The following is a 27,779-nucleotide window of genomic DNA, read 5'->3' on the forward strand; positions in this document are numbered from 1 at the left end:
AAAGAGACTGCTACTAAAAGAGCACTGTGGCTAGTATGCAGGGAGTCGCCCACCATAGAGGCTATAGCTTCTTAGCTAAATAAAGTGACGGTGCAAATTAGAGTGCCTTATCGTGCTTACCCATGTGGGTGAATGTCCAAGTTCCAGGAACGTGCCCCGACGCACGTTTCGCCTATCTGGCTTCCTCGGGGGGCAGTGTGGATAGATATCCCTAACTCCAGGTGCAAGATATCAGCCGCGAGGACGCGGCGCATGAGGGGCGGAACTTTCACAGACAACACGTCACCGCCGGCCCTCCAATGGCAGCGCTGGTCAGGAGAAATCTCCAGTGACGTCAGTGCCCAGTGCGGTCACACTAAGGAGGCCTTGGGCAACGCGAGACTATGAAGTCGCCCGCACATGCGCACCCCCGCGGCGGACATCTTGGTGTCTGGCAGACAGATGGGCAACAGTGTCCGGTATGCGGCAATATGTAACGTTTTGAGTGGAACTCATAAAATATAGAGAATATGAGGCAATGCAATGAAACAGAAATGAGAGAAAAAGAGGGGGAATGAAGAGTGGGAAAAACAAGAAAAAAAGAGAAAAGGAAAAGAACAGGATGGAGGAGAGAGGGCCGATAAAATAAGGGAGGTCACTAACAACTTCAGAAATCCATACCAGTACTACCTAAATCTCTCAAACAGAGAGAACTACTAACACCACCTGCACATATACGTCCCCATAATAACATATTGATAATTAGCAGGGGGAAAGAATAGGAAAACCAGTATAAGATATTTAAATATCACTCCCAAAGGTGCCAAGTGGAAAAAAGAAACACACATTGCAAAGAATATAACTAGTAATTAGCCTCAACCCTCCCATGACAGGAAAGAGAAAAATGCATATGAATGAAAAAACAATAGATCACACAAGGAGATAAGCAGTTACCCATTGTACAATGTAATAATTACATACATCATAAAATCTAATTGTCACACAATAAATGTAGCAAAAACTATAGTGTCACACAGACAAGTAAAAAAATCAATGTCTCCAAGGTGGATCATCCAATTTATGATTCGTCCTCAAATTTGAAAGCCATTCCACCGGAACCGAGACCAGCCGCTGTCATCAGTCATGCATCTGGACAGAACATTAAGGCCCTTGGGCGCCATAGTGTGTAGGGTGACAATCCATCGACACTCAAGCTGCGCCAGTGCGCGTTTAAGGTCACCACCTCTGATCCCCCCACGCACACGGTCAATGCCTATGAATTTAAGGCCTGTGGGGTTGCACTTGTGGCGCAGCTTGAAGTGTCGAGGAACCGTCTTAAGCATCACAGGGTCCGTAATTTCTTCAGCTGCCCTGATATCTCTAATGTGCTCCCTAACACGAACCCGAAGTTCCCGCGAAGTAAAACCCACATCTCAATCCACATGGACATGTGGCGAGATAAATTACATAACATGTACTGCATGATATATAGCTGGTAATCCGATGGCACCCACCTCCATCTACATTTGAAAAAGAAGTGGCCCGAAGAATGTTCTTACAGGCCAGACAGGAGCCACACGGGTAACAGCCTTGTCTCTGCACACCAGCACCAAAAGGGTCTGGAGGATTGGCCACATAGTGGCTTCTCACTAGGATATCCTGCAGATTTTGTGGTCTTGTAGCTGTTAGAAGGGGACGCTCCGGCAAAATTGTTCTAAGTACCGGATCTGATCTTAAAACAGGCTAGTGTCGAGTCATAATTTCCCGTATTTGGGACCAACGATTATTAAAGGTGGATATAAATCTAATGGGTTGATTCCCATTCGCCACTTTCTGTTTCACTCCCAACAGTTGATTACGTGGGGTTCTCTTGGCCTGCAAATAGCCCCTTTTGAGCGATCTCCTGCTATAACCCCGGTCACAGAACTGCTGGGAAAGGTCACGAGCCTGCTCCTCAAAAATCCCATCAGTAGCACAAATATGCTTTAGTCTTAAAAATTGGCCAGTTGGAATGGCATGAATCGTGGAAGATGTATGTGCAGATGTGGGGTGTAAAATTGCATTGACCGAGGTCTCCTTACGGAAGACGTCGGTCAGCACTGAACCACCCTCTGACACTATAATTTTAATGTCCAGGAAGTCAATGACTTCCCTGGAACTTTTATATGTTAATTTTATGTTTAAGTTGTTCTTATTGAGATTACTGATGAATTCATGAAGAGCATGCTCGGGAACCTGCCATACAAACAAGATGTCGTCAATATATCTGTACCAGCACAGCACGTGAGAAGCGGCACATGCGCCATCCCCGAACAACTCCCTCTCCCAGAAACCGAGAAAGAGATTGGCATAGGATGGCGCACATGCCGCCCCCATCGCCGTGCCGCGCTTCTGTAGATAATACCTATCCTTAAAAGTAAAGAAATTATGTAACAGAATAAATTCTAGCAGCTCCATGACCAGGGAACGCAGGGATGGATCCATATCACCCGTACTTAGAAAAAAGTGTACAGCCTCCAGCCCATCTACATGATAGATGCTGGTATACAGAGACTCGACATCGGCCGTAACCAGAAACATCTGGTTCCAATATTAACCCATCTATTTTCCTCAGGACGTCTGTAGTGTCCCTGACATAGGAGGGCAAGGTCTCAACAATGGGATGTAAGTAATATTCAATAAACTTGCAAATCGGATCACATAGCCCTCCTATGCCAGAGACAATAGGACGCCCCGGGGGCTCAACCGGATCTTTGTGGATCTTAGGTGATAAATAGAAGGTGGGAACCATCAGATTAATCACCAGCAACCCATCACAAACTTTTTTAGGGATAATTCCTTGGGAGAAGGCCCTCTCCACAATATCCAGAATAGCACCTGAAAATTCCTTCATAGGATTACCCGGAAGGAGTGTGTAGGAGTCCCGATCCCTCAGTTGTCTGTAGACTTCCCTTTCATACTTCACTGTCGGCCAAACCACCACATTTCCCCCCTTATCCGCTGGTTTTATTACTACGTCATGTAGATCTCTTATTTGTCTTAGAGCTTCTCTCTGTCTCTTGGTGAGATTATCACCCCTCCACTGATTGGGAATTGTGCGAAAATCTTCCAGCACAAGTTGGTTGAAAAACTCCACCTGTGGACATAAAGAGAAGGGGGGAAATGTGGTGGATCTCGGACAGATTGAAGTAGGGAAAGTACCTGATGTGTTGGAGGAACTCTCTCGTTCCAATTCTTCCAAAATGGATAAAGCCTCCTGTTCCTCAGTTGAGTTCAGACCCAAATTATTAGAAGTTTTCATGTGTAGTTTCCGGAGGACTATCTTTCTTAGAAAGAGCTGTAAGTCCTTCATTGCTGCAAAAAAGTCAAACCTGTTAGAGGGGACAAAAGTCAAACCCAACCCCAAAACCTCTAATTGTGCCTCTGTCAGATTGTGACTTGACAGGTTGATTACCTCCAATTTATTGGTTTTTGACTTCTTTTCCAGTGATTGGGGTGGTGTCATTTTACGTTTATTTTGAGCCTTCTGTCGTTGTGTACCAGATCTATTATGGCCCATTCTCTCATTTTGCATCATACTCAGATGGCTACTAGAGACGCCCTATTCATCAACCGATGACATTGATGAAAATGAATTCCTATGTGTCCTATTTAATGGGCCCGATTGTTTCTTATAGTTTCTCCTCCATCTATACACATGATTTGTCTTAAAATCAGATACATCTCTTAGATATTTTTTAGATTTAGAGGCCACAATCTCCTCCCATTTTGTAAACTCCAATTCCAGATCTTTGTTAAATTTCAAAATGGATTCCGAGGACATATTCTCGAATACTCTATCCTTGATTGAGTTAATCTCTCCCTCAATATCATGCACAGAAGTCGTATTGGATTTAATTAACATCTCCATGAACCCTTTTGAACAGGTGGTTGAGATATCTTCCCACTGCCTTTTGAAATCCTCATCCTCTATACTGAAGGAGGTATAGATGGAGGAGAAACTATAAGAAACAATCGGGCCATAATAGATCTGGTACACAACGACAGAAGGCTCAAAATAAACGTAAAATGACACCACCCCAATCACTGGAAAAGAAGTCAAAAACCAATAAATTGGAGGTAATCAACCTTTCAAGTCACAATCTGACAGAGGCACAATTAGAGGTTTTGGAGTTGAGTTTGACTTTTGTCCCCTCTAACAGGTTTGACTTTTTTGCAGCAATGAAGGACTTACAGCTCTTTCTAAGAAAGATAGTCCTCCGGAAACTACACATGAAATCTTCTAATAATTTGGGTCTGAACTCAACTGAGGAACAGGAGGCTTTATCCATTTTGGAAGAATTGGAACGAGAGAGTTCCTCCAACACATCAGGTACTTTCCCTACTTCAATCTGTCCGAGATCCACCACATTTCCCCCCTTCTCTTTATGTCCACAGGTGGAGATTTTCAACCAACTTGTGCTGGAAGATTTTCGCACAATTCCCAATCAGTGGAGGAGTGATAATCTCACCAAGAGACAGAGAAGCTGTAAGACAAATAAGAGATCTACATGACGTAGTAATAAAACCAGCGGATAAGGGGGGAAATGTGGTGGTTTGGCCGACAGTGAAGTATGAAAGGGAAGTCTACAGACAACTGAGGGATCGGGACTCCTACACACTCCTTCCGGGTAATCCTATGAAGGAATTTTCAGGGGCTATTCTGGATATTGTGGAGAGGGCCTTCTCCCAAGGAATTATCCCTAAAAAAGTTTGTGATGGGTTGCTGGTGATTAATACGATGGTTCCCACCTTCTATTTATTACCTAAGATCCACAAAGATCCGGTTGAGCACCCGGGGCGTCCTATTGTCTCTGGCATAGGAGGCCTATGTGATCCAATTTGCAAGTTTATTGAATATTACTTACATCCCATTGTTGAGACCTTGCTCTCCTATGTCAGGGACACTACAGACGTCCTGAGGAAAATAGATGGGTTAATATTGGAACCAGATATGTTTCTGGTTACGGCCGATGTCGAGTCTCTGTATACCAGAACGCAGGCATGAGGAAGCCTGCAGCAGTGCCTGTGACAGATCGCTGATCTGTCACAGCGATCTGTGATGTGACAGATCAGCGATCTGTCACATGACAGTTATGTCCCCCCTGGGACATTGTAATAAAGAAAAAAAAAGTGTACAAATAATTTTAAAAAAATCGCTAAATAAATTAAAAAAAAAAAAATATTCCCCAATAAATTCATTTTTTGGAAATAAAAAAAAACAAACAATAAAAGTACAGATATTTGGTATCGCCGCGTCCATAACAACCCGCCCTATAAAACTGTCCCATTAGTTAACCCCTTAAGCGAACCCCTTAAAAAATAAAAATAAAAAATGAGGCAAAAAATATTGATTTATTATACCGCCGAACAAAAAGTGCAATAACGCGCGATCAAAAAGATGCATACAAATATCCATGGTACTGCTGAAAACGTCATCTTGTCCCGCAAAAAACGAGCCATCATACAGCATCATCAGCGAAAAAATAAAAAAGTTATAGCTCGCAGAATAAAGCGATGCAAAAATAATTATTTTTTATATAAAATTGTTTTCGTTGCATAAAAGCGCCAAAGCATAAAAAAAAGACAAATGAGGTATCGCTGTAACCGTACTGACCCGAAGAAGAAAACCGCTTTATCAATTTTATCGCACGCGGAACGGCATAAACGCACCACCCAAAAGAAATTCATGAAACACTGGTTTTTGTAAATTCTGCGTCCCAAAAAACAAAATAAAAAGCGATCAAAAAATGTCACATGCCCGAACATGGTACCAATAAAAACGTCAACTCGTCCCGCAAAAAATATGACCTCACATGACTCGGTGGGTCAAAATATGGAAAAATTATAGCTCTCAATATGTGGTGATGCAAAAACTATTTTTACAATAAAAAGCGTCTTTTAGCGTGTGACAGCTGCCAAATATAAATACCGCCATAAATAGTAAATCAAACCCCCGTTATCACCCCCTTAGTTAGGGAAAAATAATAAAATTAAAAAAATGTATTTATTTCCATTTTCCCATTAGGGTTAGGGCTAGGGTTAGGGCTAGGGTTAGGGGTGTGTTGGGGTTAGGGTTCGAGTTAGAATTGGGGGGTTTCCACTATTTGCGCACATCAGGTGCTCTCCAAACGCAACATGGCATCTGATCTCAATTCCAGCCAATGCGTTGAGAAAGTCAAATGGTGCTCCTTCCCTTCCAAGCTCTGCCATGCACCAAAACAGTGTTTTACCCCCTCATATGGGGTATCAGCCTACTCAGGACAATTTGCAAAACAACTTTTTGGGTCCTATTTCTCCTGTTGCCCTTAGGAAAATAAAAAATTGGGGGCAAAAATATCATTTTTGTGGAAAAAAATATGATTTTTTTATTTTCACGCCTGGGCGTTATAAACTTCTGTGAAGCACTTGGGGGTTCAAAGTTCTCACCACGCATCTAGATAAGTTCCTTGGGGGGTCTAGTTTCCAAAATAGGGTCATTTGTGGGGGGATTCCACTGTTTTGGTACATCAGGGCTTTGCAAACGCGACATGGTGTCCGATCTCAATTCCAGCCAAAAAAGTCAAATGGCGCTGCTTCCCTTCCGAGCTCTGCCATGCGCCCAAATAGTGGTTTACCCCCACATGTGGGGTATCAGCGTACTCAGGACAAATTGCACAATAACTTTTAGGGTCCTGTTACCCTTGGGAAAATAAAAATTGGGGGTGAAAAGATCATTTTGTGGAAAAAATATGATTTTTTAATTGTACCGCTGTATGTTATAAACTTCTGTGAAGCCCTTGTGGGTTCAAAGTTCTCACCACATATCTAGATAAGTTTCTTGGGTGGTCTAGTTTCCAAAATGGGGTCACTTGTGGGGGGTTTCCACTGTTTAGGTACATCAGGGGCTCTTCAAACGTGACATGGCGTCCGATCTGAATTCCAGCCAATTTTGCATTGTAAAAGTCAAACGGCGCGCCTTCCCTTCTGAGCTCTGCCATGCGCCGAAACAGTGGTTCCCCCCCACATATCAGGTATCAGTGTACTCAGGACAAATTGCACAATAATTTTTGCAGTCCAATTTCTCCTGTTACCCTTGGTAAAATAAAAAAATTGAACCTGAAATATTTTTTTTGTGAAAAAAAATGTTCATTTTTTTCTGAATATTCAAAAAATTCCTGTGAAGCACCTGAAGGGTTAATAAACTCCTTGAATGTGGTTTTGAGCACCTTAAGGGGTGCAGTTTTTACATTGGCGTCACTTTTGGGTATTTTCTATCATATAGATCCTTCAAAGTGACTTCAAATGTGATGTGGTCCGTAAAAATGAAATGGTGTTGCAAAAATGAGAAATCGCTGGTCAACTTTTAACCCTTATAACTTCCTAACAAAAAAAAATTTGGTTCCAAAATTGTGCTGATGTAAAGTAAACATGTGGGAAATGTTACTTATTAAGTTTTTTGTGTGCCATATCTCTATGATTTAAGGGCATAAAAATTCAAAGTTGGAAAATTGCGAAATTTTCAACATTTTCGCCAAATTTCCGTTTTTTTCACAAATAAACGCAAGTTATATGAATGAACTTTTACCACTAACATGAAGTACAATATGTCACGAGAAAACAATGTCAGAATCACCGGGATCCATGGAAGCGTTCCAGAGTTATGGCCTCATAAAAGGACAGTGGTCAGAATTGTAAAAATTGGCCCGGGAGTTAACGTGCAAACCACCCTTGGTAGTGAAGGGGTTAATCTGTTTTTGGAGGAGATTCAGATTTTCATCTAGTACTTTACGTAAAGAATTGGTAATTATAATTCCCAAATATGGGATATGATGTTTTTCCCAGTTATAGGGAAATTCTTTTTCTATCAATTTTTTGGTTATGTGGCCTATGAAAAAGCCTAAAATTTTAGATTTTTTTATCATTTATTTTGTAGTATGAAACTGCAGAGATGTCTCTTATTACTAGTAGAAGTAATAATTCTCAATGAATTGGTAGGGTCAGTTGTAAAGATTAGCTCATCATCCGCGAATAGACTTATTTTATGTTGCCTAAAGTTAAGTAGTATTCCCTTTATTAAGTAATTTGTGCTAATGGTTTCGGCAAAAGAGTTATTAGGTCGAATAAGAGTGGGGATAGTGGGCAACCTTGCCGCGTCCCATTGTAGATAGAAAATGAGTTAGATAATATATTATTCACTTGGACTTTTGCAGAGGGACAAGAATATAAGGCCATAATAGATTTCAAGATTTGTCCATAAATTCCGAATTTTTTTTAGAGTGGCTACCATATAATCACAATTAATTCGGTCAAATGCCTTTTCAGTATAAAGAGAGAGTAATATAGAAGGATTTTTTTACTTTTCTACATTTTCTATAATTTGGGATTACCTCTGGATCATTATTCGATTTTGGAATAACTACTACAGTGGCCTGTAAGGATACTTTTGATAATTTACCTTCATTGATGGCTGTATTAAACATACACAGGGCTGCCATCAGGACATTATTGCCCTGATTGGCGTATGGGGCCCGAGCAGCAGAGGCGACGTGCATCGGGCCCCGTCACTTTTGCCCATCGGGCCCCACTGCCTCAGCTGCAGGATTCTGCTGGTCAAGTAACTAAACTTGCGTCAGAGACACAGGTTTAGTTACTCTATTGCCGTGCAATAGTTAAAGCCACCAGCCAATCCAAGGCTGGCAGCTGACGTCAGCGTGCACGTCGCCGGCGTCTGCTGTCATTGTCATTTACCGGCAAGTGTGCACTTTCAGTCTGGAGGGAAGATTGCTCGCCACAGGTGCGCGGTAAGGTAAGGAGAAAGTTTTTTTATTCATTTTTATTGAAAGGGGCAAGCCAGCAGGATGGAGACAGGGGGCAGGATTGCAGACATGGGGGCAGGATGAGAGACATGAGGGTAGGATGAAAGACGGGGCAGGATGAAAGACACGGGGGCAGGATTGGAGACACAGGGGTCAGGATTGGAGACACGGGGCAGGATTGGAGACACAGACGGGGCAGTATTGGAGACGTGAGGGCAGGATAAAAGACATGGGGGCAGGATTGGAGACACAAGGGGCAGGATTGGAGATGGGGCAGGATTGGAGACAGAGGTTAGGATTGGAGACATGGAGCAGGATTGGAGACACTGGACTGGATGGAGACATGGTGCGGGATGGAGACAGATGGGGCAGGAATATGGGGCAGTATGGAGATAGATGGGGCAGGAATATGGGGCAGGATGGAGACAGATGGAGCAGGATCATGGGTCAGGATGGAGACAGATGGGGCGCCATCATGGGGCAGGATGGAGACAGATGGTGCAGGATCATGGGGCAGGATGGATACGATGGAGACAGATAGGGCAGAATCATGGGACAGATGGGGCAGGATGGGGAGATCATATGGTACAGAATGGATACTCATGAGGGCAGGATGGGAGAACATATGGGGCCAGGATGGGAGAACATATGGCTGGAGACATGAATTAGACACATGGAGGCCAGGGTGGGGGAAATTATTACCATAGGGGCTAATTAAGGGATATTATTACTGCAGTGATGTATTTATTTTATTTTTTGAGGATACTGTTTTAAATGGGAGAGGTGGACCTGTTACTGTGTGTAACACTCTGTCGCCTTTTTTTCTTCATGTAGTGTAGTGTAGACGTTGGAAAAAATAAGTAATGTGTTCTGCAAGCAGTGCTCTTGATAGCTGTGTTATTTCCTGCAGAGACGAGCCCTGACTGGAAGAAGTGATGGCAGTCTGTGCTGCATGAAGATGAAAGACTTCACCTAGAGACTTCACTGACACTATACACTGAATGCTACATACAGCGGTCCTGTGTACAATGTCACCAGTGATCACTATATTACCCGTACACAGTCACTGCATACTAAGTACAGATCTCTTGTGTATAATGGCATTTATGGTGATATTATCATTGTGTTTTTTTATTACTGATCAGTACTGTAGTATTCAGTCACTATGCACTATGGGGTGGTAATATGTGGTCTGGTCATGGTGTGGTGGTATTTGTTCCTTGTATGTGGTATTATTGGTCACCATGTGGTGGTAATATGTAGTCTGAACATGGTGCGGTGGTATTTGTCCCTTGTATGCAATATTATTTGGTCACTGTGGTGGTTATATGTGGTCTGGACATGGTGTGGGGGTATTTGTTCCTTGTATATGGAACCGTTCAAAAATTTAGAGTCACTTAGAAATGTCCTTATTTTTAAGAAAAGCACAGTTTTTTTCCAATGAAGCTAACATTAAATGATTCAAAAATACATTCTGTATATTGTTAATGTGGTAAATGACTATTCTAGCTGCAAACATCTGGTTTGTAATTCAATATCTTCATAGGTGTATAGAGGCCCATTTCCAACAACCATCACTCCAGTGTTCTTATGGTACTTTGTGTTTGCTAACTGTGTAAGAAGGTTAATGGATGGTCAGAATACCCTAGAAAACCCTTGTGCAAGTATGTTAGCACAGCTGAAAACAGTTTGGCTGATTAGAGAAGCTATAAACCTGATCTTCCTTTGATCTAGTTGAGAATCTGGAGCATTACATTTGTTGGTTCCATTAAACTCTCAAAATGGCCAGAAAAAAAAGAACTTTCATGTGAAACTCGACAGTCTATTCTTGTTCTTAGAAATGAAGGCTATTCCATGCGAGAATTTGCCAAGAAGCGGTGTGTACTACTCCCTTCAGAGGAGAGCACAAACAGGCTCTAACCAGAGTAGAAAGAGAAGTGGGAGGCCCCGCTGCACAACTGAGCAACAGGACAATTACATTAGTGTCTGTAGTTTGAGAATTCGACACCTCACAGGTCTTCAACTTGCAGGTTCATTAAATAGTACACGCAAAATGCCAATGTCAACGTCTAGAGGCAACTCCAGGATGCTGGCCTTCAGGGCAGAGTGGCAACAAAAAAGCCATATCTGAGACTGGCTAATAAAGGAAAAGATTAATATGGGCAAAAGAACACAGACAATGGACAGAGGAAGATTGGAAAAAAGTGTTATGGACAGGCAAATCCAAGTTTGAGGTGTTTGGATCACACAGAAGAACATTTGTGAGACACAGAACAACTGAAAGGATGCTGGAAGAGTGCCTGACACCATCTGTCAAGCATGGTGGAGGTAATGTGATGGTCTAGAGTTGATTTGGTACTGGTAAAGTTATAGATTTGTACAAGGTAAAATGGATTTTGAATAATGAAGGCTATCACTCAATTTTGCAATGCCATGCTTGATTAGAGACAATTTCATCCTACAACAGGACAATGACCCAAAGCACACCTCCAAATTATGCAAGAACTATTTAGGGAAGAAGCTGGCAGCTGGTACAGTATTCTGTCTGTAATGGAGTGTCCAGCGCAGTCACCAGATCTCAACCCCATTGAGCTGTTGTGGGAGCAGCTTGACCGTATGGTACGCAAAAAGTGCCCATCAAGCCAAACCATCTTATGAGAGGGGCTTCTGGAAGCATGGGGTGAAAATTCTCAAGATTACCTCAGCAAATTAACTGCTAGAATGCCACAGGTATGCAATGCTGTAATTGCTGCAAAGGGAGCATTCTTTGACAAAAGCAAAGTTTGAAGGAGAAAATTATTATTTCAAATAAAAATCTTTTTTCGAACCTTGTCAATGTCTGGACTAGATTTTTAATTCATTTGGCAACTTATTTGATTAATAAAAATATGAGTTTTCATGGAAAACACAAAATTGTCTGGGTGACCCCAAACTTTTGAAAGGTAGTGTAGGTCACTGTGTAGTGGTAATACTGTGTCTGGTCATGATGTGGCGATATTTGTTCTTTGTATGTGGTATTATAGGTCACTATGTGGTGGTAGTATGGTGTCTGGTCATGGTGCGGTGGTATTTGTCCCCTGTATGTGATATTATTGGTCATTTTAAAAATTGAAAAATAAATAAAAATATACCTAAATTGTATTGGATATTTTAACAAATGTTCAATAGGTTAGAGTAGAGTAGAGCTCGGCCAAAAGAGTCTTCCTTGTCGTGGTGTTTAAAAAAAATCTTTTTGCCAAAACAAAGGCTGCTGGTTATATGTATGATCTGGTGAATGGAACTGTTAATGTGTGATTGGTGATAAGTGGAGTTTATCTAAGAGAGAGTGGTGGGACTGTGGACAGTTCGACTGGTGGAGTCGGGGCTGGGGTGGAGCCTGGGCGGAGTCTCAAGGGGGCCCAGAAAATTTTGTCATTATGGTTCCCCAAAATTTCTAGTAGCAGCCCTGAACATACACATTAGGGGATCTAAAAGATGGTGATTAAAAATGTTATAACATTCATTAGGCATACCGTCTGGTCGAGGTGATTTACTTTCCTTTAATGCTTTTATAGCTTTATCAGTTTTGCATATTGAAATCAGGATGTTTTACAATAATTGATCTGTATTTAGTTGTGGGAGATTAATTCTGGAAAGAAATTTTGTTTATTTCTATAGTTTTTGGTTGAATGGTATCTCTATCATACTAAATTATATAAATCAGAGTAAAACCCCACAAATTGTTCAGCAATTTCTTGCGGATGCGTATATTTAACTCCATCATTCTTAATAGAAGAGACTCTAGTTTTCATACGCTGTGTTTTAAACTTGTTTGCCATAAGTCTAGACATTTTGTTATGGGACAAATAATAATTACGCTTAATAGAGTCCATAAGTTTATCATAGTCATCTAAAATAATGGATTTTAGATCTGCTCTAAGGAGGAGTATAATAGAATGAGATTTCTCTGTGGGGTTTTGTATCTGTTTTTCTACTTCTACTGCAGTCCTTTGTGAAATTTCTTGTATTTTTTCTGCAGTTTTCCTTATGTTGAGAATTTAACTGTATATGGATCCCTCTGAGAACTGCCTTGTGAGCGTTCCAGATGGTAATTGGGGAAATATCATGTATACTTTTTTTCTGGAGAGTTCAATTTAATGGTTTTTTCAATCTTTGCTTTCTATTCTGGAGAATAAAGCAAAAAGGAGTTGCATCTCCATAATTTAGAACAGTTGTTTGAGGACGTAAGCCTCAAAACTAAACTCACAGGGGCTTTTTCTGACCACGTAATATTATCAATTTTTATTTCTTTGAATCTTTGCAGGGTGTTAATATTTGTCAAAATCATATCAATTCTAGAAAAAGTTTTGTGCTTAGGCTAGTTTCACACTTGCTTTTTTTTGCAGCGCGTTTTTCCCGCAAAAAAACGCATTGATAAAACGCATACAAATGCATACAAACGCTGCGTTTTTTTCAAGCATTTTTATGCGCATGCAGGAAAAAAACGCAGCGTTTTTGTGCGTTTGTATGCGTTTTTTGTGCGTTTGCGTTTTTTTACAGATTTTGGAAAAACCCCACAAAAAAGAAAAAACAACCATTCAACAACACACAAGACCAATGGGACTTCATTGTGGGTGTGGTATGTTAATATATAGACCCTGTCTACAGTATTCTTCACATTTGCTTGATTCTTCTCGTGACCATGGATCTACGCTGGAAGAGTTTTCACTTCAACTTGGATTTGGACATCGCGATGGCTCAGGCGTATGCAGTTGCTTGCCATGAACAAAGGAAGAGAGAGAGGCAGCGAAGACGGCGGCGTATGTGGATACATCCGATTGTTGAACTCCGGGAGAGCCGTGGGGCATACCACACCCTCTACAGCGAGCTCCAGTCAAACCCGGAGAAATTTACAGATTATATCCGGATGTCCCACGAAAGTTTCATGGATTTGCTTGCTCGTGTCCAACAATCCATCCGGAGACAGGACACACAGCTCCGTCGTGCGATTCCTCCTGAGGAACGGCTACTGGTGACATTACGGTATGTTTTAAAAACCAAGGGGTGCGGTCTGATGTTTTTTTTTAAATTTAGTATTCAAAACCTTGGGTAATTAGTTTTCGTGAATGTACTAATATTTTATTTTATAGTTTTTTAAAATAATATACATAAATATTAATTTTACTTCTTTGTCTGTTCACAGATTCCTGGCGACTGGAGAAACCCTATCTTCACTACACTTCCAGTACCGTATTGGAATCTCTACCTTGTCTGGAATTGTTGCTGACACCTGCCGGGCTCTCTGGAATGTTCTTTGTCCAGAATTTATGCCCCTGCCCACCGCTGAAAAGTGGATGGAAATTGCTGACAAATTCTGGACAGTATGCAATTTTCCCAACTGTTTGGGAGCTGTTGATGGTAAACACATACGGATCATCAAACCCCAAAGAACGGGATCTGAGTACTATAATTACAAAAAGTACTTTTCAATAGTACTCATGGCCATTGCGGATGCCGGATGTATGTTTGTAGCAGTGGACATTGGAGCATTTGGCCGTGGTAATGACTCACAGGCTTTTAAAAACTCAGACATGGGCCGGAGGTTGTATGGCAACCAATTTAATTTCCCTATGCCACGGCCTCTTCCTCACACCGAAGCTCCGCCACTGCCCTTTGTAATGGTTGGCGATGAGGCTTTTCAAATGTGCGGAAACTTACTGAAACCCTACTCCAGCCGGGACTTGGACCACACCAAAAAAATATTTAATTACAGGCTGACCAGGGCCAGAAGAACTGTCGAGTGTGCTTTTGGGATTCTTGTCTCCAGATGGCGAATTCTGGGCACGGCCATTAATCTTAAACTTGAAACAGTCGATGAGGTGGTGAAGGCCTGTGTGATTCTACATAACTTTGTGATGGCTAAAGAGCACCCGACCTTTGAACTGGACGATGATGCTCCTAACCCATTGCCTGAATTCACTCAGCACACTCTCAGGTCATCCGTTGAAGTTGGCCAAATGAGGGACCAATTTGCGGCCTACTTTATTTCTGATGTAGGACGGGTGCACTGGCAAGATGAAATGGTGTAATGTTTTTGTTTGTTTATGGTAATAAAAAACCTTATTTGATACCATTACTGAGTGCACTATATTTTTTAAACTCCAATTAAATAAAAAACTTCCCATGTATAACTGAATTTTTTGATGTTCACACACCTGGGCAGGTAAATACACATATGAGTTAAAATGCAGCATTGCTAGTCTGCGTGAAATATATTGGAACGAGCAAAGCTGCAGGCCATGAATCATGAAACCAATTTTTTTCAAGAGAAAATTGTCCAACTAGTTGAAACCCAACCCCAATGAAAGTCCATGGGGAATACAAGTCAGCATTGAGTGGATGAATGTAATCTGCTCAATTCCAACTTACAAGTTATTACACTAGGCCTTGGAATGACTATACTAGGCCGTGGTATTTCAACTATGAGTATAGTAGGCCTTGGGCCTACTAGTATAGTCATATGTGAAATACCACGGCCTAGTATAGTCATACCAAGGCCTACTCGATTTTTACCAACTAGGATCTTGTTTCACGAAAAACAAACTGGTGAAACTTGACAAGTTTCAACAGTTTGTTTTTCATGAAACCAGATTCTAGTTGGTAAAACTAGAGTTATTACACTAGGCCTTGGAATGACTACACTAGGCCGTGGTATTTCAAATATGAGTATAGTAGGCCTTGGGGCTAGTAGTATAGTCATATGTGAAATACCACGGCCTAGTATAGTCATACCAAGGCCTACTCGATTTTTACCAACTAGGATCTTGTTTCACGAAAAACAAACTGGTGAAACTTGACAAGTTTCAACAGTTTGTTTTTCATGAAACCAGATTCTAGTTGGTAAAACTAGAGTTATTACACTAGGCCTTGGAATGACTACACTAGGCCGTGGTATTTCAAATATGAGTATAGTAGGCCTTGGGGCTAGTACCAGTATAGTCATATGTGAAATACCACGGCCTAGTATAGTCATACCAAGGCCTACTCGATTTTTACCAACTAGGATCTTGTTTCACGAAAAACAAACTGGTGAAACTTGACAAGTTTCAACAGTTTGTTTTTCATGAAACCAGATCCAAGTTGGTAAAACTCGAGTTATTACACTAGGCCTTGGTATGACTATACTAGTCCGTGTTATTTCACATATGACTATACTAGGCCTTGGGTTGGTTTTTAACATGTATTTACCCATCAGTGTGTGTGAGCGGCGCAAACAACATTAATGAAACTTTGTAATGGTGAACCACAAATGTAAATTTATTTTTAATCACAAAAATAAACCAAAAAATTATTTTTTCCGGCGTTTGGGGGCAGATGGTTTCAATTTGGGGGTGTGCAGGGAATATGCAACACTTGCAGTTGAAGACGGTGTTTGAGGGGAAGGGGCAACAAAACTTGTGGGGGAAGGTAGTCCAGTTAAGGGAATTAAACAAGGAACACTTGGAGGAGAGGAAATCTGTTCAGGTACATTAGTTGTAATGGCATGTCGCCGTAGGCTTGTGTGCCTGGACCGACTTTGGCCCAATGCCCGCCTTGATAGATTTCGCCTTGAACTAGGGGCAAATATTGAGTGTAGGTCCCCCGTCTGCTGGTGTGGCTGCTGCTGCTGCTGAGGTGGCTGCTGCTGCTGAGGTGGCTGCTGCTGAGGTGGCTGCTGCTGCTGAGGTGGCTGCTGCTGCTGCTCTTCGTTGGCAGTGCTCGTCCTTGCAGGAGGACTGGTGGCGGCAGTGATGGTCCAGGTTTGCGGAGTGGTGGTGGCAGGGCTACTACATGTTGTTGTAGCGGCAGGGCTGTTCCATGTTTGCCTAGTGGTGGCTGAGCTCCACGCATGCATGGGAGTGGCGGTGGTGCTCCAGACAGGAGCAGCGCTTGCCATGGTGGTGTCGGTGAAGTGACCAGCTGCACTCAGACTTGTGGTGGTGTAACGGTGGGTGTCCTGGCTTTGAATAGAGGTGTCCGTGCAGTGGTATGCAGCACAAGTCGGTAGTGAGGTGAAGCGAGTCAATGGTGGCACAGGTGGAAATGACACCACTGACTGCTGACCGTACCGATTATGCTGCATAGCCTGCAAGAAAGCATTGTTGCAGGCCTGCAGCACATTCAGCTCAGGACTAAGGTGTTCCGCCATGCCCTTTTCAATCTTACTAAAAAAATGGTGTGCTGGTCTGTTGAGGTCGGCCTCCAGACGGTCAAGGCGCTGTTCTACAGAATTGAAGCGGTGTTCAAAGTGGTTAAAACCACGTTCCATGAGTGCAAAACCGCTTTCAACTCTGTCGGACAGTGACTTGAGGCTGGAATTAAAGGCCTCGCTCAAATGCATAAACTCGGGCAAGACATTCCTGTCCAAGGCCCTCTGCCGCTGGCGGGTAGTGCCCGCATAACCAGTGGCAGAGACCTGGGACAGGGGAACACCTGATGGCCCAGCTTCCTGGTCACCAGCTGTGTGTGTGGCTGACCTGCAAGGTGCTTCCTGGCTGTCGGATGGCTGGGACGGGTCAGAGGACGTCCGAGGAAGGACCGCTCCAGGGCCAGGTTGCAGGGTGCTGCTCCAGGTGCTGTGGAAGAAAGGAAAATCATTACTACCATGCCTTTACAAGAAGCATCAGCTGTGGATTAGAAAAACACAGATTAATAAAAATAAAAACCCAAAATTTATAATACTTACGATCTCGTGGCAAGGACCGGTCTTAGGAACTGCAACGCGTGATAGTGACGGTATCTAGTTCTGGTCCTTGACGCAGATCCACTGCGAACCTGGCCCTCAGCACGAACATCACTGTTGAAGCGGTCCTTGATCGAACGCCAACGTGTTCGGACTTTGTCCACTGTTGGTAAAAAAAAAACAGTGCCGTCAAGGACAACAGTCACTGCGGCACAATATAGCAATACAATACTCAAAGCAGTCACTGTAGAGCCCGATGACACTGTTGGGTTTCCTGCTAGAATATACCTAGCACGAAACCCAACAGTGCCGTCAAGGACAACAGTCACTGCGGCACAATGTAGCAATACAATACTCAAAGCAGTCACTGTAGACCCCGATGACACTGTTGGGTTTCCTGCTAGAATATGCCTAGCACGAAACCCAACAGTGCCATCAAGGACAACAGTCACTGCGGCACAATACAGAGCAGGGAAATACTCACTAAACGCCTTTTTGGAGGATGCTGTGGCGCTGTCCCAGCCATCCATCAACGCTGCGGCCACCTCATTCCATAGCCGCCGGGTCACCACAATGTCCTTGTACAGCCGGTCACGGCTGTCCCACAACGGCGAACGCTCCTGGACCAGGCTGATGAGCTGCTCATTATCCAGGTAGACGTCTTCATCCCGTTGTGGAACCTAGACAAAACACATTCATTAGAATAATCAAATTTAAATTGAATAAAAAGTTACAAAAAAAAGAAACATAAAAAAGAGTAAAAATAGAAGATAAAAAATAAAGAACATTACAAATCATTTGATACATACATTCCGTATCACCACCGGGACTTGGCTTCGCTGCTCCTGCTCTTCGCCCTCACTAGTCCCGTCCGCAGAAGATGATGATGACGATGTCTTAAAAAAGTTGAAAAAAACGTAAGAGATTTGGAGAAGCAGCAGATATACTTACCAGATGCACGAAAATAATCACCTCACGGTCTCCTTGCGCCAATTCCTGCCGCGATGGGGAATACTCGGATTCTGAAGACATACTGCATGTAAAAATAATAAAAATCATTAGTACATACATAATTTAAAAGGACAGGCATATAATGTAATATACTCACATTCTTCGCTGATAAAACAAAAAGCAAAAAACACAAATATCCTGAACTAAAAAGTAAAAAATGTATACTGCAAATAATGCATAAAGGTAATAATAATAAGGGTATTTAGTAAACATAATTTTGATCAAAATAATGTACAAGCCATCCCGCCACGTCACGGCAACCCTTGTGGGACAGTCCCTACTCTAGTATTTAAAACCTTTTCACTTGCCAAGTGGCGTGAATGTGAATAAGGGTCGAGCGGCTGAACCACTAGTAACTGTAGGCCAGACTGGATGGCTTTCCCAGCTCAGAAAGAGGGCGGTCACACCCATGTATGCACTGAATGCACAATGAAATGAATAAAAAACAAATCTGAACTGAGAAAAGTAAGTTAATGTGTATGCACAATGTAAGTGCATATCAACACATGACCATTAACCAGAGAAAACAAAAAGCAAAAAACACAAATATCCTGAACTAAAAAGTAAAAAATGTATACTGCAAATAATGCATAAAGGTAATAATAATAAGGGTATTTAGTAAACATAATTTTGATCAAAATAATGTACAAGCCATCCCGCCACGTCACGGCAACCCTTGTGGGACAGTCCCTACTCTAGTATTTAAAACCTTTTCACTTGCCAAGTGGCGTGAATGTGAATAAGGGTCGAGCGGCTGAACCACTTGTAACAGCTTAGGCCAGACTGGATGGCTTTCCCAGCTCAGAAAGAGGGCGGTCACACCCATATATGCACTGAATGCACAATGAAATGAATAAAAAACAAATCTGAACTGAGAAAAGTAAGTTAATGTGTATGCACAATGTAAGTGCATATCAACACATGACCATTAACCAGAGAAAACAAAAAGCAAAAAACACAAATATCCTGAACTAAAAAGTAAAAAATGTATACTGCAAATAATGCATAAAGGTAATAATAATAAGGGTATTTAGTAAACATAATTTTGATCAAAATAATGTACAAGCCATCCCGCCACGTCACGGCAACCCTTGTGGGACAGTCCACACTGTGCCAGTGCCGTCGGCCAAGAGTGGGCCCGCCCACTTGTTGAGAGCAACGGCACTTGCCCAGGTGCGCCAGGTTGTGATCCCAGCCCTTGGGGGGGCAGCCCAGTTAGGGAGGTTTAAAAAATGGCATATGTTGATGTGTAGGTTGTACATTCAGCAGCTGCAAATGGAGGAATTGGACAAGTCTGAGGAAGAGGAGGACAAAAGCGAGCCAAATTTCTGGCAACCTATGTGTCATCAGGGGAAGGTGGGACAAAATCCTTTGAAACCCATGCATGGTTCATTTTAACGAAGGTTAGATCATCAACATTTTGGGTCAACAGACGGGTCCTTTTTTCTGTCAGGATTGATCCAGCAGCACTGAAGACTTTCAGATAGCACACTAGCAGCAGGGCAAGCGAGCTCCTGTAAGGCATATTGTGCCAATTCAGGCCAGGTGTCCTGTTTACAGGCCCAATATTCAAAGGGGAATGACCTGTGAGGGAGAACATCGATATGGGAGAATTAGTTTGTAACCATAGTTGAAAACTGCTGTCTCCTGTCACTTGTAATCGATGCAGTATTACCAGTCGTGTGAGCGGTACTTGAAAAATCAGTCCACAACATAGTCATGAAACCCCTGTCTCCAACGCCACTTCGGCTGTGTGCACCACGAACACCTGTTCCATTTTGCCCACTACGGCACTGCTGCTGTGTGCTGGGAATGCCTCAAACAAACGGTTTACCAGTTGCTTATTTGTTAGCCAATATTATCTCTAGGTTCTCCTGTGGCATGATGTTGTATAATTTGCCTTTATAGCGTGGATCGAGGATGCTGGCCAACCAGTAGCCGTCATCCTTCATCATTTTGGCAATGCGGGGGTCCCTTTTTAGGATCCGCAAGGCATAATCACACATGTGGGCCAATGTTCCAGGTGTCAATGATGCACTGGCAGTGGTGGGTGGAGGAGCACTTTATGGCAAATCCACATCCCTTCAGTCACGCACAAACCCTGTACCTGACCTTGCCACGCCAACATTTTCTCTTGCCCCCTGAGAAGCATCCTCCTCCCCAAAATAATCATCCCCCTCCTCCTGCTCCTCTTCCTCTTCTTCCTCCACCTCATCCAGGACAGTTCCCTGACCAGACAATGGCTGACTGTGTTGTGGATTTATTTTTGATTTGGGTAGATTTATCCCTGTGCATACTGTGGCCTGTCCTAATTAGACAGAGTCTTATTGAGCGCTCAAAGAAGGAAAGAGGCCAGACTTGGTTGGCAGCAATACCTCCCAGCAAAACTCTGGAAGTTTATTGAATATACTTGGTTTTATCAATTATACAGAAAAGGAGTGGCTACTCATTAACATAAAGGCTTTACTTCTTAGCTAATTGGTCAGTTTAAATGCATGAACATATATGGGTGTCCGACCTGGGGTTATTTAGACACCACGTGATTTACTGTCCGGAGTATTGCACTTGTCAGCAAGTCTCCAATATCGGCTGGACCACCTGGCCTAAGTTCCTCATTCGCTATGTCTGCTAGATATTTCTCAAATCACAAGACAATGAGATGACTGGGTAGCAGGTTATTTCGACCAACTAGTTATAAGGTTCAAACTGAATATGTATCTGTGTGCAGTATATATGAGTATATAGCAGTATATAGCCTATATAAGAGTACATGAGTATATAACCTATAGAAGGCAAGTGAGATCTATATGAAATACATATATATTTCCATAACAACTGTCATCAAGGCTTCCCTCCTCTTCCTCCTGATCCTTAATGTGCATCAAACTTTGCATGAGCAGACTCATAAGTGGGATGCTCATGCTTATGATGGCGTCGTCTGCGCTTACCAGCCGTGTGCATTCCTCAAAACACTGAAGGGCTTTACAGAGGTCTTTCAGCTTTGACCACTGCATAACCGACAACTCCATGTCTGCCCTCAAACTGCCTGCCCGTGTATCCTCCCACAAATGCATTAAAGCCTGCCTCTGTTCGCACAGCCTCTCAACCATGTGCTGGGTGGAGTTCCACTGTTGTGAGTTCATTTTCCCCTTCACCATTGAGGTCTGATGAACTCCCTCTTCTGGTGAAGGAAGGTAGTGAGGCTGATTACCAAGCACCTGAGCTGGATGATGATGACTGGGTGACTGGAATTGCTGACTGGATATAAGGCAGCCGACGCCCTTCTGCCTTGCTGGTGATTTCCCTGAGGGATTCTAGGTGACCAGTCTGATTCCTGCTCCTCAAAAGCTAAGTTTTCTTCTCTGGTTTTTGCATTTGTGTTTTGGTTTTGTTTTGCCTTGTTTTTCTGGATTTCTGCCATTCCCTGCTGGGGCGAGCTGAATTCCTTTTTGCTCTGTCTTCAGAAAATACCTGAGTACTGATATAGTCTTTTTGAAGCTTAGCGTCTTCAGGGATTTTTTCCCTATCAGTCTGTTGGCTCTTGTTTTGATAGGGTTTTGGCGGATTGCAGACAGCAGCTTTTCTATCCTGTCCTATTTAGTTAGCTTTGGCCCCATGATTTGCTCAGCCTATCTTTCTATCTGTGTGAGTGTTTTTCCATCTTGCTTCACCGTCATTATATGTTGGGGGCTGCCTATTGCTTTGGGGTCTGCTCTGGGGCAGTTTAGATTTCCCTTTCTGTCTTTAGGCTATTTAGTTCTCCGGCTGTGATCGAGGGGTCTAGGACACTGTAGGAACCCCCCACGGCTACTGCTAGTTGTTGTTGATAGGTTCAGGGGTCTGCAATCCGATAGCTGCCAACTTCTCTGGTTTTCTGGACTTGGCTAGTATTTCTGTTTTTGCCTCCTACGGTGACTCATTCATAACATTCCACCTTGTTGCAACATCTATGATTAGGCGGTGCTTGGGGAGGTGGAGCAATCACTGCAGCTTCTGCATACGACTGGAGTGTACGGGCGAGCGACGGATGTGCGAGCACAGTCTTCACACCTTATGGAGCAGGGCTGTTAACTCCGGATAATTATTTAGGAAACACTGCACTACCAGGTTCAAAGTGTGAGCCAGGAAAGGTATATGTGTGAGTTTTGCAAGGGCTATGGCTGCCACAAATTTCTGGCCTTTATCACTGACTACTTTAGGCTAGTTTCACATCAGCGTTTACGGCCGCAGCGTCGGGCTGCGCACGGCCGCCGCTAAGCCCTGCCCCCACCGCGCCTCCGCCGGTAGCTCCGCCTACGGGTGCATGACTCTGCATGCGTCCTGCGTCCCTATCTTTAGCGCTGGGGATGCAGGCCGAGCACAGGTATGCGTTTGGCTGCGCATGCATCCTTTTGACGTTGCGCCGACCAGCGCCAAACGCAATCTGTAGCAATTTTGTGCGGTCGGCACAGCGTCAAAAGGACGCATGCGCCGCCAAATGCATACCTGCGCTCCGCCTGCGTCCCCAGTGCTAAAGATAGGGGACGCAGGACGCATGCAGCGTCTTGCGCCCGTAGGCGGAGCTACCGGTGGAGGCGCGGCAGGGGTGGGGCTTAGTCGCGGCCGTGTGCAGCCCGACGCTGCAGCCGTAAACGCTAATGTGAAACTAGCCTTACCTGGCTCAAGATGTAGACTGCCCAGTTATGACTCAGTTTTTCGCTGCAAGTAGTCGGCCAGTATCTCCGCGGTGTGTCTTTTGTCTCTCAAAGACATCATCTTTAAAACAGCCTGCTGCCGTTTACCACTAGCTGGCAGCTGCGGATGGAGTGCTCATGTGACTGCGCTCTGTCGACGAGCTTTTGCTTCTGGAGGAGGAGGAGGGTCGAACGCCTACAGCCAACTGTTTCCTATACCGTGGGCTAGGCAGGACTGTTCCACTGCCGCTGTCCCCTGTGGAGCCTGCATCCACCACATTAACGCAGTGCGCAGTGATGGACACATAACGGCCCTGGCCATGCCTACTGGACCATGCATCTGTTGTGAGGTGCACCTTTCCACTCACTGATTGAGTGCATGGACAATGCGGTCTTTCACATGCAGGTGGAGGGCAGGGATGGCTTTTCGAAAAAAGAAGTGCCGACTGGGTAGGTCACAGCGTGGGACAGCGTAGGCCATGAGCTCTCAGAAATCTTCGCTTTCAACCAAACGGAAGGGCATCATCTCTGATGAGATCAGTTTGCAATGTAGGCGTTCAAAGCTAGTGTACGCGGATGAGAGGATGAGTACTTTCTTGTCCTACTCAGAGTGTCTGCTAGGGTGAGCTGGACTTGAGAGCTGCATATGGGGGAACTAGCAGTTGACCGGATCGACTGAGAGGGGATTGGTAATGGTGTTGGTGGTGATGGCCTAGATTCAGTGTTTCGTTGCAAAACCATTGCGATTCCCTGACTGCTTTGGCCTTGCGATGACACCTCAACATTTATTTCTGGTGGTGTGCTTACCGGTGGCGGTAGTCTTACAGTGAGGGAAGCGATGGAGCGTTGCTGGCTACCTTCAGTCGGTGCAGGTGCACATGTGGTACCTGAGGTTTTGTAGTCCGTCCACCCTTGCAGGTGCATGATGGTTAAATGTCTAAGCTTGCAACTGGTATTCAAATTTCTGAGATTTTTCCCTCTGCTAAAGGTCCTTCCGCACTTCTTGCAGGTAACCTTTGCCTCATCAGTAGGATTTTGTTTTCAAATGATCTTTATTGGTATTTTAAATTTTTAAAAGGTATGGGTAAAGGGTAGGGAAAAGAGGTAGGAAAGTAAGGTACTAAGGAGGAAAGGGCAATGGAACAAGGGAAAGAAGGGATGGGGAAAGAAGTAAAAAAAAAGAAACCCTATAAAGGAAAGACCCTATAGGGGAAAGACAGGCATACATATATATACTATCATGGGTTATATACAGTTGAACACGTAAAGCTTAATAAAGTATCCAGTAAAGGATTGTGTGCATATCATACAGTAAATCTGCACAAGGTTTAAGTTGCTTATTACAAACACCAACACCTGTAAATACAAAAGCAATACAATAATATACCTCAATGAATCCTAAGTTACTCCTAGCAAAACACATACAGTTTAATACAGAAGCTGAGAAAGTTGCTTATTATAAACGCCAACACTTGTTAAAAAACAAAAAGACAGTACACAAAGTATATAGTTTTACAATACTTGAGACTACAGATCACTGCAAGTAATCGCTTAATAAATATATATAGACCTGTCGCGTCCGGGTGCACATATAAGTGACCCTAAGACCTTGGGGAGGTAAAGTCCGGTTCATTCAAAAGCCATAAAGTGGAAAATACTTCTTTGCCAATCAAAATACTTATAAACCTCAAGACACTCAGTTTGGACACGGATCTGAATTGGGCGGCGAGGAGGATCCAATTGAGGCCCCAGAAGAGATTATTCCAGCAGATATTAAAAAGTCGATTCCCTCTTCTGGTGAGGAAACAGGAATTATTATCAGTAGGATTTTGGACAAAGAAGTGCCACACTGCACTCTTCCTACTATGGTATATATTTTCAGGGCTTGCATGCTCTGCTAATTTGACCGTCTGGCCAAGCTGTCCTGCAACTCTTTTGGTTTTTGTTCCACATTTTTGGACAGCTATGGGCCTGCTAGATAACCGCTGCTGCGATGTCGATGCCTGCTGTGAATTCTTCTTATCTGAGCTATTGCCAGCCGCACCCTCTTCCCCCAATGGATGCCGATCCGTGTCAACAACTGGGTCATCAATCACCTCCTCTTCAATTTCCTCTTTACCTTCCTCTGTGTCACCGTGTAAGGTGGTATAGTATGCGGGAAGGGACACCTGAGTTTCATCAGGGTCAGATTCTGGCTCAGTAGACTGCGAGGGCAATGTAGTGCTGTGGGTCAATGTACCAGCAGAATCATCTAGCAGTGGCTGTGCATCAGTGCACTCCATGTCAGATTCATCTTGGACTGGGGAATTCAGGATTTGACTGGATAACCCAGGCATGGTATGTGAAAAGAGCTCCATGGAGTAATCTAAAGTGTGGGCTGCCGCATCCTTCACTGTTGGTGGGGGTGAAGGGCACAAGGAAGGTGTTTTTCCTGACCAGAACCCTGCACTGACGACTCAGTGCTTGCAGGTTTTGAAAGTTCAGAAGAAGAGGCAATAGAGCTGGTGGCTGTTTCGGCAATGTAAGCCAAAACCTGTTCCTGATGCTCCTGCTTTAAAAGTGGTTTTCCTACTCCCAGAAAAGGGAACCTTACAGGCCTTCATGTGCCAGACGATGACTCAGGCGCAACACCTCCTGCCTTACCTGCTATTGTGCTTTTGGCATAACCAGCAGATGCACCACCACAACCATCAGTACCAGCTGCCCCCCTTCCCACGTTCGCGGCCTCTTCCACCATACTTCCTCATGTTTGTGAAAATGTACCAAAAATACCAGCAGATATATGGTACTGTATGAGGAGCGTACAGCTGTATAAGGTGTAGGTAAAAATTTAAATCTCCGTATATATTTCCTTAGTCACAGACGCTTTCCCAGTATGTATTTGACCGTAATCTAACCAGCAGATATACGGTACTGTGTCAGAAGCGGACAGCTCTATACGGTGTATATATGGAAAAATGAAAATCTCAGTCTATTTTTTTACGGAGTCACACCCAGATAGCATGCATTTATCTGTGATACCAGCCAGTACATGGTAGTGTGTGAGGAGCGTACAGCTCTATACGTTGTATGTATGGATAAATGAAAATCTACATCTATTTTTTTCCGTAGTCACACACAGACTCTGTCTCAGTATGGATTTTACCGTAATCTAAACAGCAGATATATGGTACTGTATCAGAAGCAGACAGCTCTATACGGTGTATGTATGGAAAAATGAAAATCTACGTCTATTTTTTTATGGAGTCACACCCAGATAGCATGTATTTGTCCGTGATACCAGCCGGTACACAGTAGTGTGTGAGGAGCGTACAGCTCTATACGGTGTATGTATGGAAAATTTTAAATCTCCGTCTATTTTTTTACAGAGTCACACACACACACACTCTGTCTCTGTATAGATTTGACAGTAAGAGAAACGGCAGATATGTGATACTGTTTGAGAAGCTTACAGCTCTATTCGATGTATGTATGGAAAATTTTAAATCTCCGTCTATTTTTTGATGGAGTCAACAGCAGATATACAATACTGTTAGAGAAGCGGACGGCGGACTCACACACACGCGCTGTCTCTATAGATTAGACCATCATCCAAACAGCAGATATACAATACTGTTTGAGAAGTGGACAGCTGTATATGGTGTATGTATGGAAAATTTTAAATCTCCGTCTATTTTTTTACGGAGTCAAACACAGATAGGATGTATTTGTCCGTGATACCAGCCGGTACACGGTAGTGTGTGAGGAGCGTACAGCTCTATACGTTGTATGTATGGAAAAATGAAAATCTATGTCTATTTTTTTCCGTAGTCACACAGACGCTGTCTCAGTATGGATTTTTTGGTAATCTAAACAGCAGATAAACGGTACTGTATCAGAAGCAGACAGCTCTATACGGTGTATGTATGGAAAAATGAAAATCTCCATCTATCTTTTTGCGGAGTCACACACAGATTACAGTACATGTATTTGTCCGTGATACCAGCCAGTACACGGTAGTGTGTGAGGAGCCTACAGCTCTATACGGTGTATGTATGAAAATTTTTAAATCTCTATCTAATTTTTTCCGGAGTCACACACGCTGTCTCTGTATAGATTTGACCGTGATCAAACAGCAGATATATGATACTGTTTGACAAGCGGACAGCTCTATACGGTGTATGTATGGAAAATTTTAAATCTCCGTCTATTATTTTACAGAGTCACACACACACGCTGTCTCTGTATAGACTTGACCGTAATTAAACAGCAGATGTACGATACTGTTTGACAAGTGGACAGCTCTATATGATGTATGTATGGAAAATTTTAAATTTCCTTCCATTTTTTTACAGAGTCACACACACACGCTGTCTCTGTATAGATTTGACCGTTCTCAAACAGCATATATATGATACTGTTTGAGAAGCGGACAGCTCTATACGGTGTATGGAAAAATTGAAATGTCCGTATATCTATTTACGGAGTCTCACACACACGCTGTCTCTGTATAGATTTGACTGCAATACAAACAGCAGATATACGATACTGTTTGAGAAGCGGACAGCTCTATACGGTGTATGTATGGATAATTTAAAA

General features: G+C 43.2%; 2 protein-coding genes across 5 annotated transcripts in view; one reads left to right on the plus strand and one right to left on the minus strand.

Moving 5' to 3' along the window:
* Window positions 1-27,779, plus strand: part of LOC141095327 (beta-galactoside alpha-2,6-sialyltransferase 1-like) — a 194,495-nt gene that overhangs the window by 50,595 nt on the left and 116,121 nt on the right. The gene's annotated exons all lie outside the window — the stretch shown is intronic.
* Window positions 16,010-21,764, minus strand: LOC141095326 (uncharacterized). 2 transcript variants are annotated; one of them, XM_073581295.1, is made up of 3 exons: window positions 18,327-21,764; window positions 17,521-18,197; window positions 16,010-17,410 (listed from the first exon to the last, which is right to left on the minus strand). In XM_073581295.1, exons 2-3 carry the CDS (start codon window positions 18,045-18,047, stop codon window positions 16,144-16,146), a joined length of 1,794 nt encoding a protein of 597 aa, XP_073437396.1. In that variant the 5' UTR covers window positions 18,048-18,197; window positions 18,327-21,764; the 3' UTR covers window positions 16,010-16,143. The 2 variants fall into 2 exon arrangements, with proteins under 2 accessions (XP_073437396.1, XP_073437397.1); XM_073581296.1 differs by lacking the exon at window positions 18,327-21,764 and having other exon boundaries at window positions 17,521-17,680; window positions 18,002-18,299.

This window comes from Dendrobates tinctorius, unplaced genomic scaffold (assembly GCF_039654945.1).
Source record: "Dendrobates tinctorius isolate UK_male_01 unplaced genomic scaffold, ASM3965494v1 ptg000069l, whole genome shotgun sequence".
Classification (NCBI taxonomy): Eukaryota; Metazoa; Chordata; class Amphibia; order Anura; family Dendrobatidae; genus Dendrobates; species Dendrobates tinctorius.

Bases quoted from the DNA above. Each gene is read 5' to 3' on its own strand.
- LOC141095326 (XM_073581295.1), bottom strand. From the start codon at position 18,047: ATGGATGGCTGGGACAGCGCCACAGCATCCTCCAAAAAGGCGTTTAGT. The intron at 17,411-17,520 runs GTAAGTATTATA...TTTCTTCCACAG, and splicing joins CCGGTCCTTGCCACGAGATC to CACCTGGAGCAGCACCCTGC.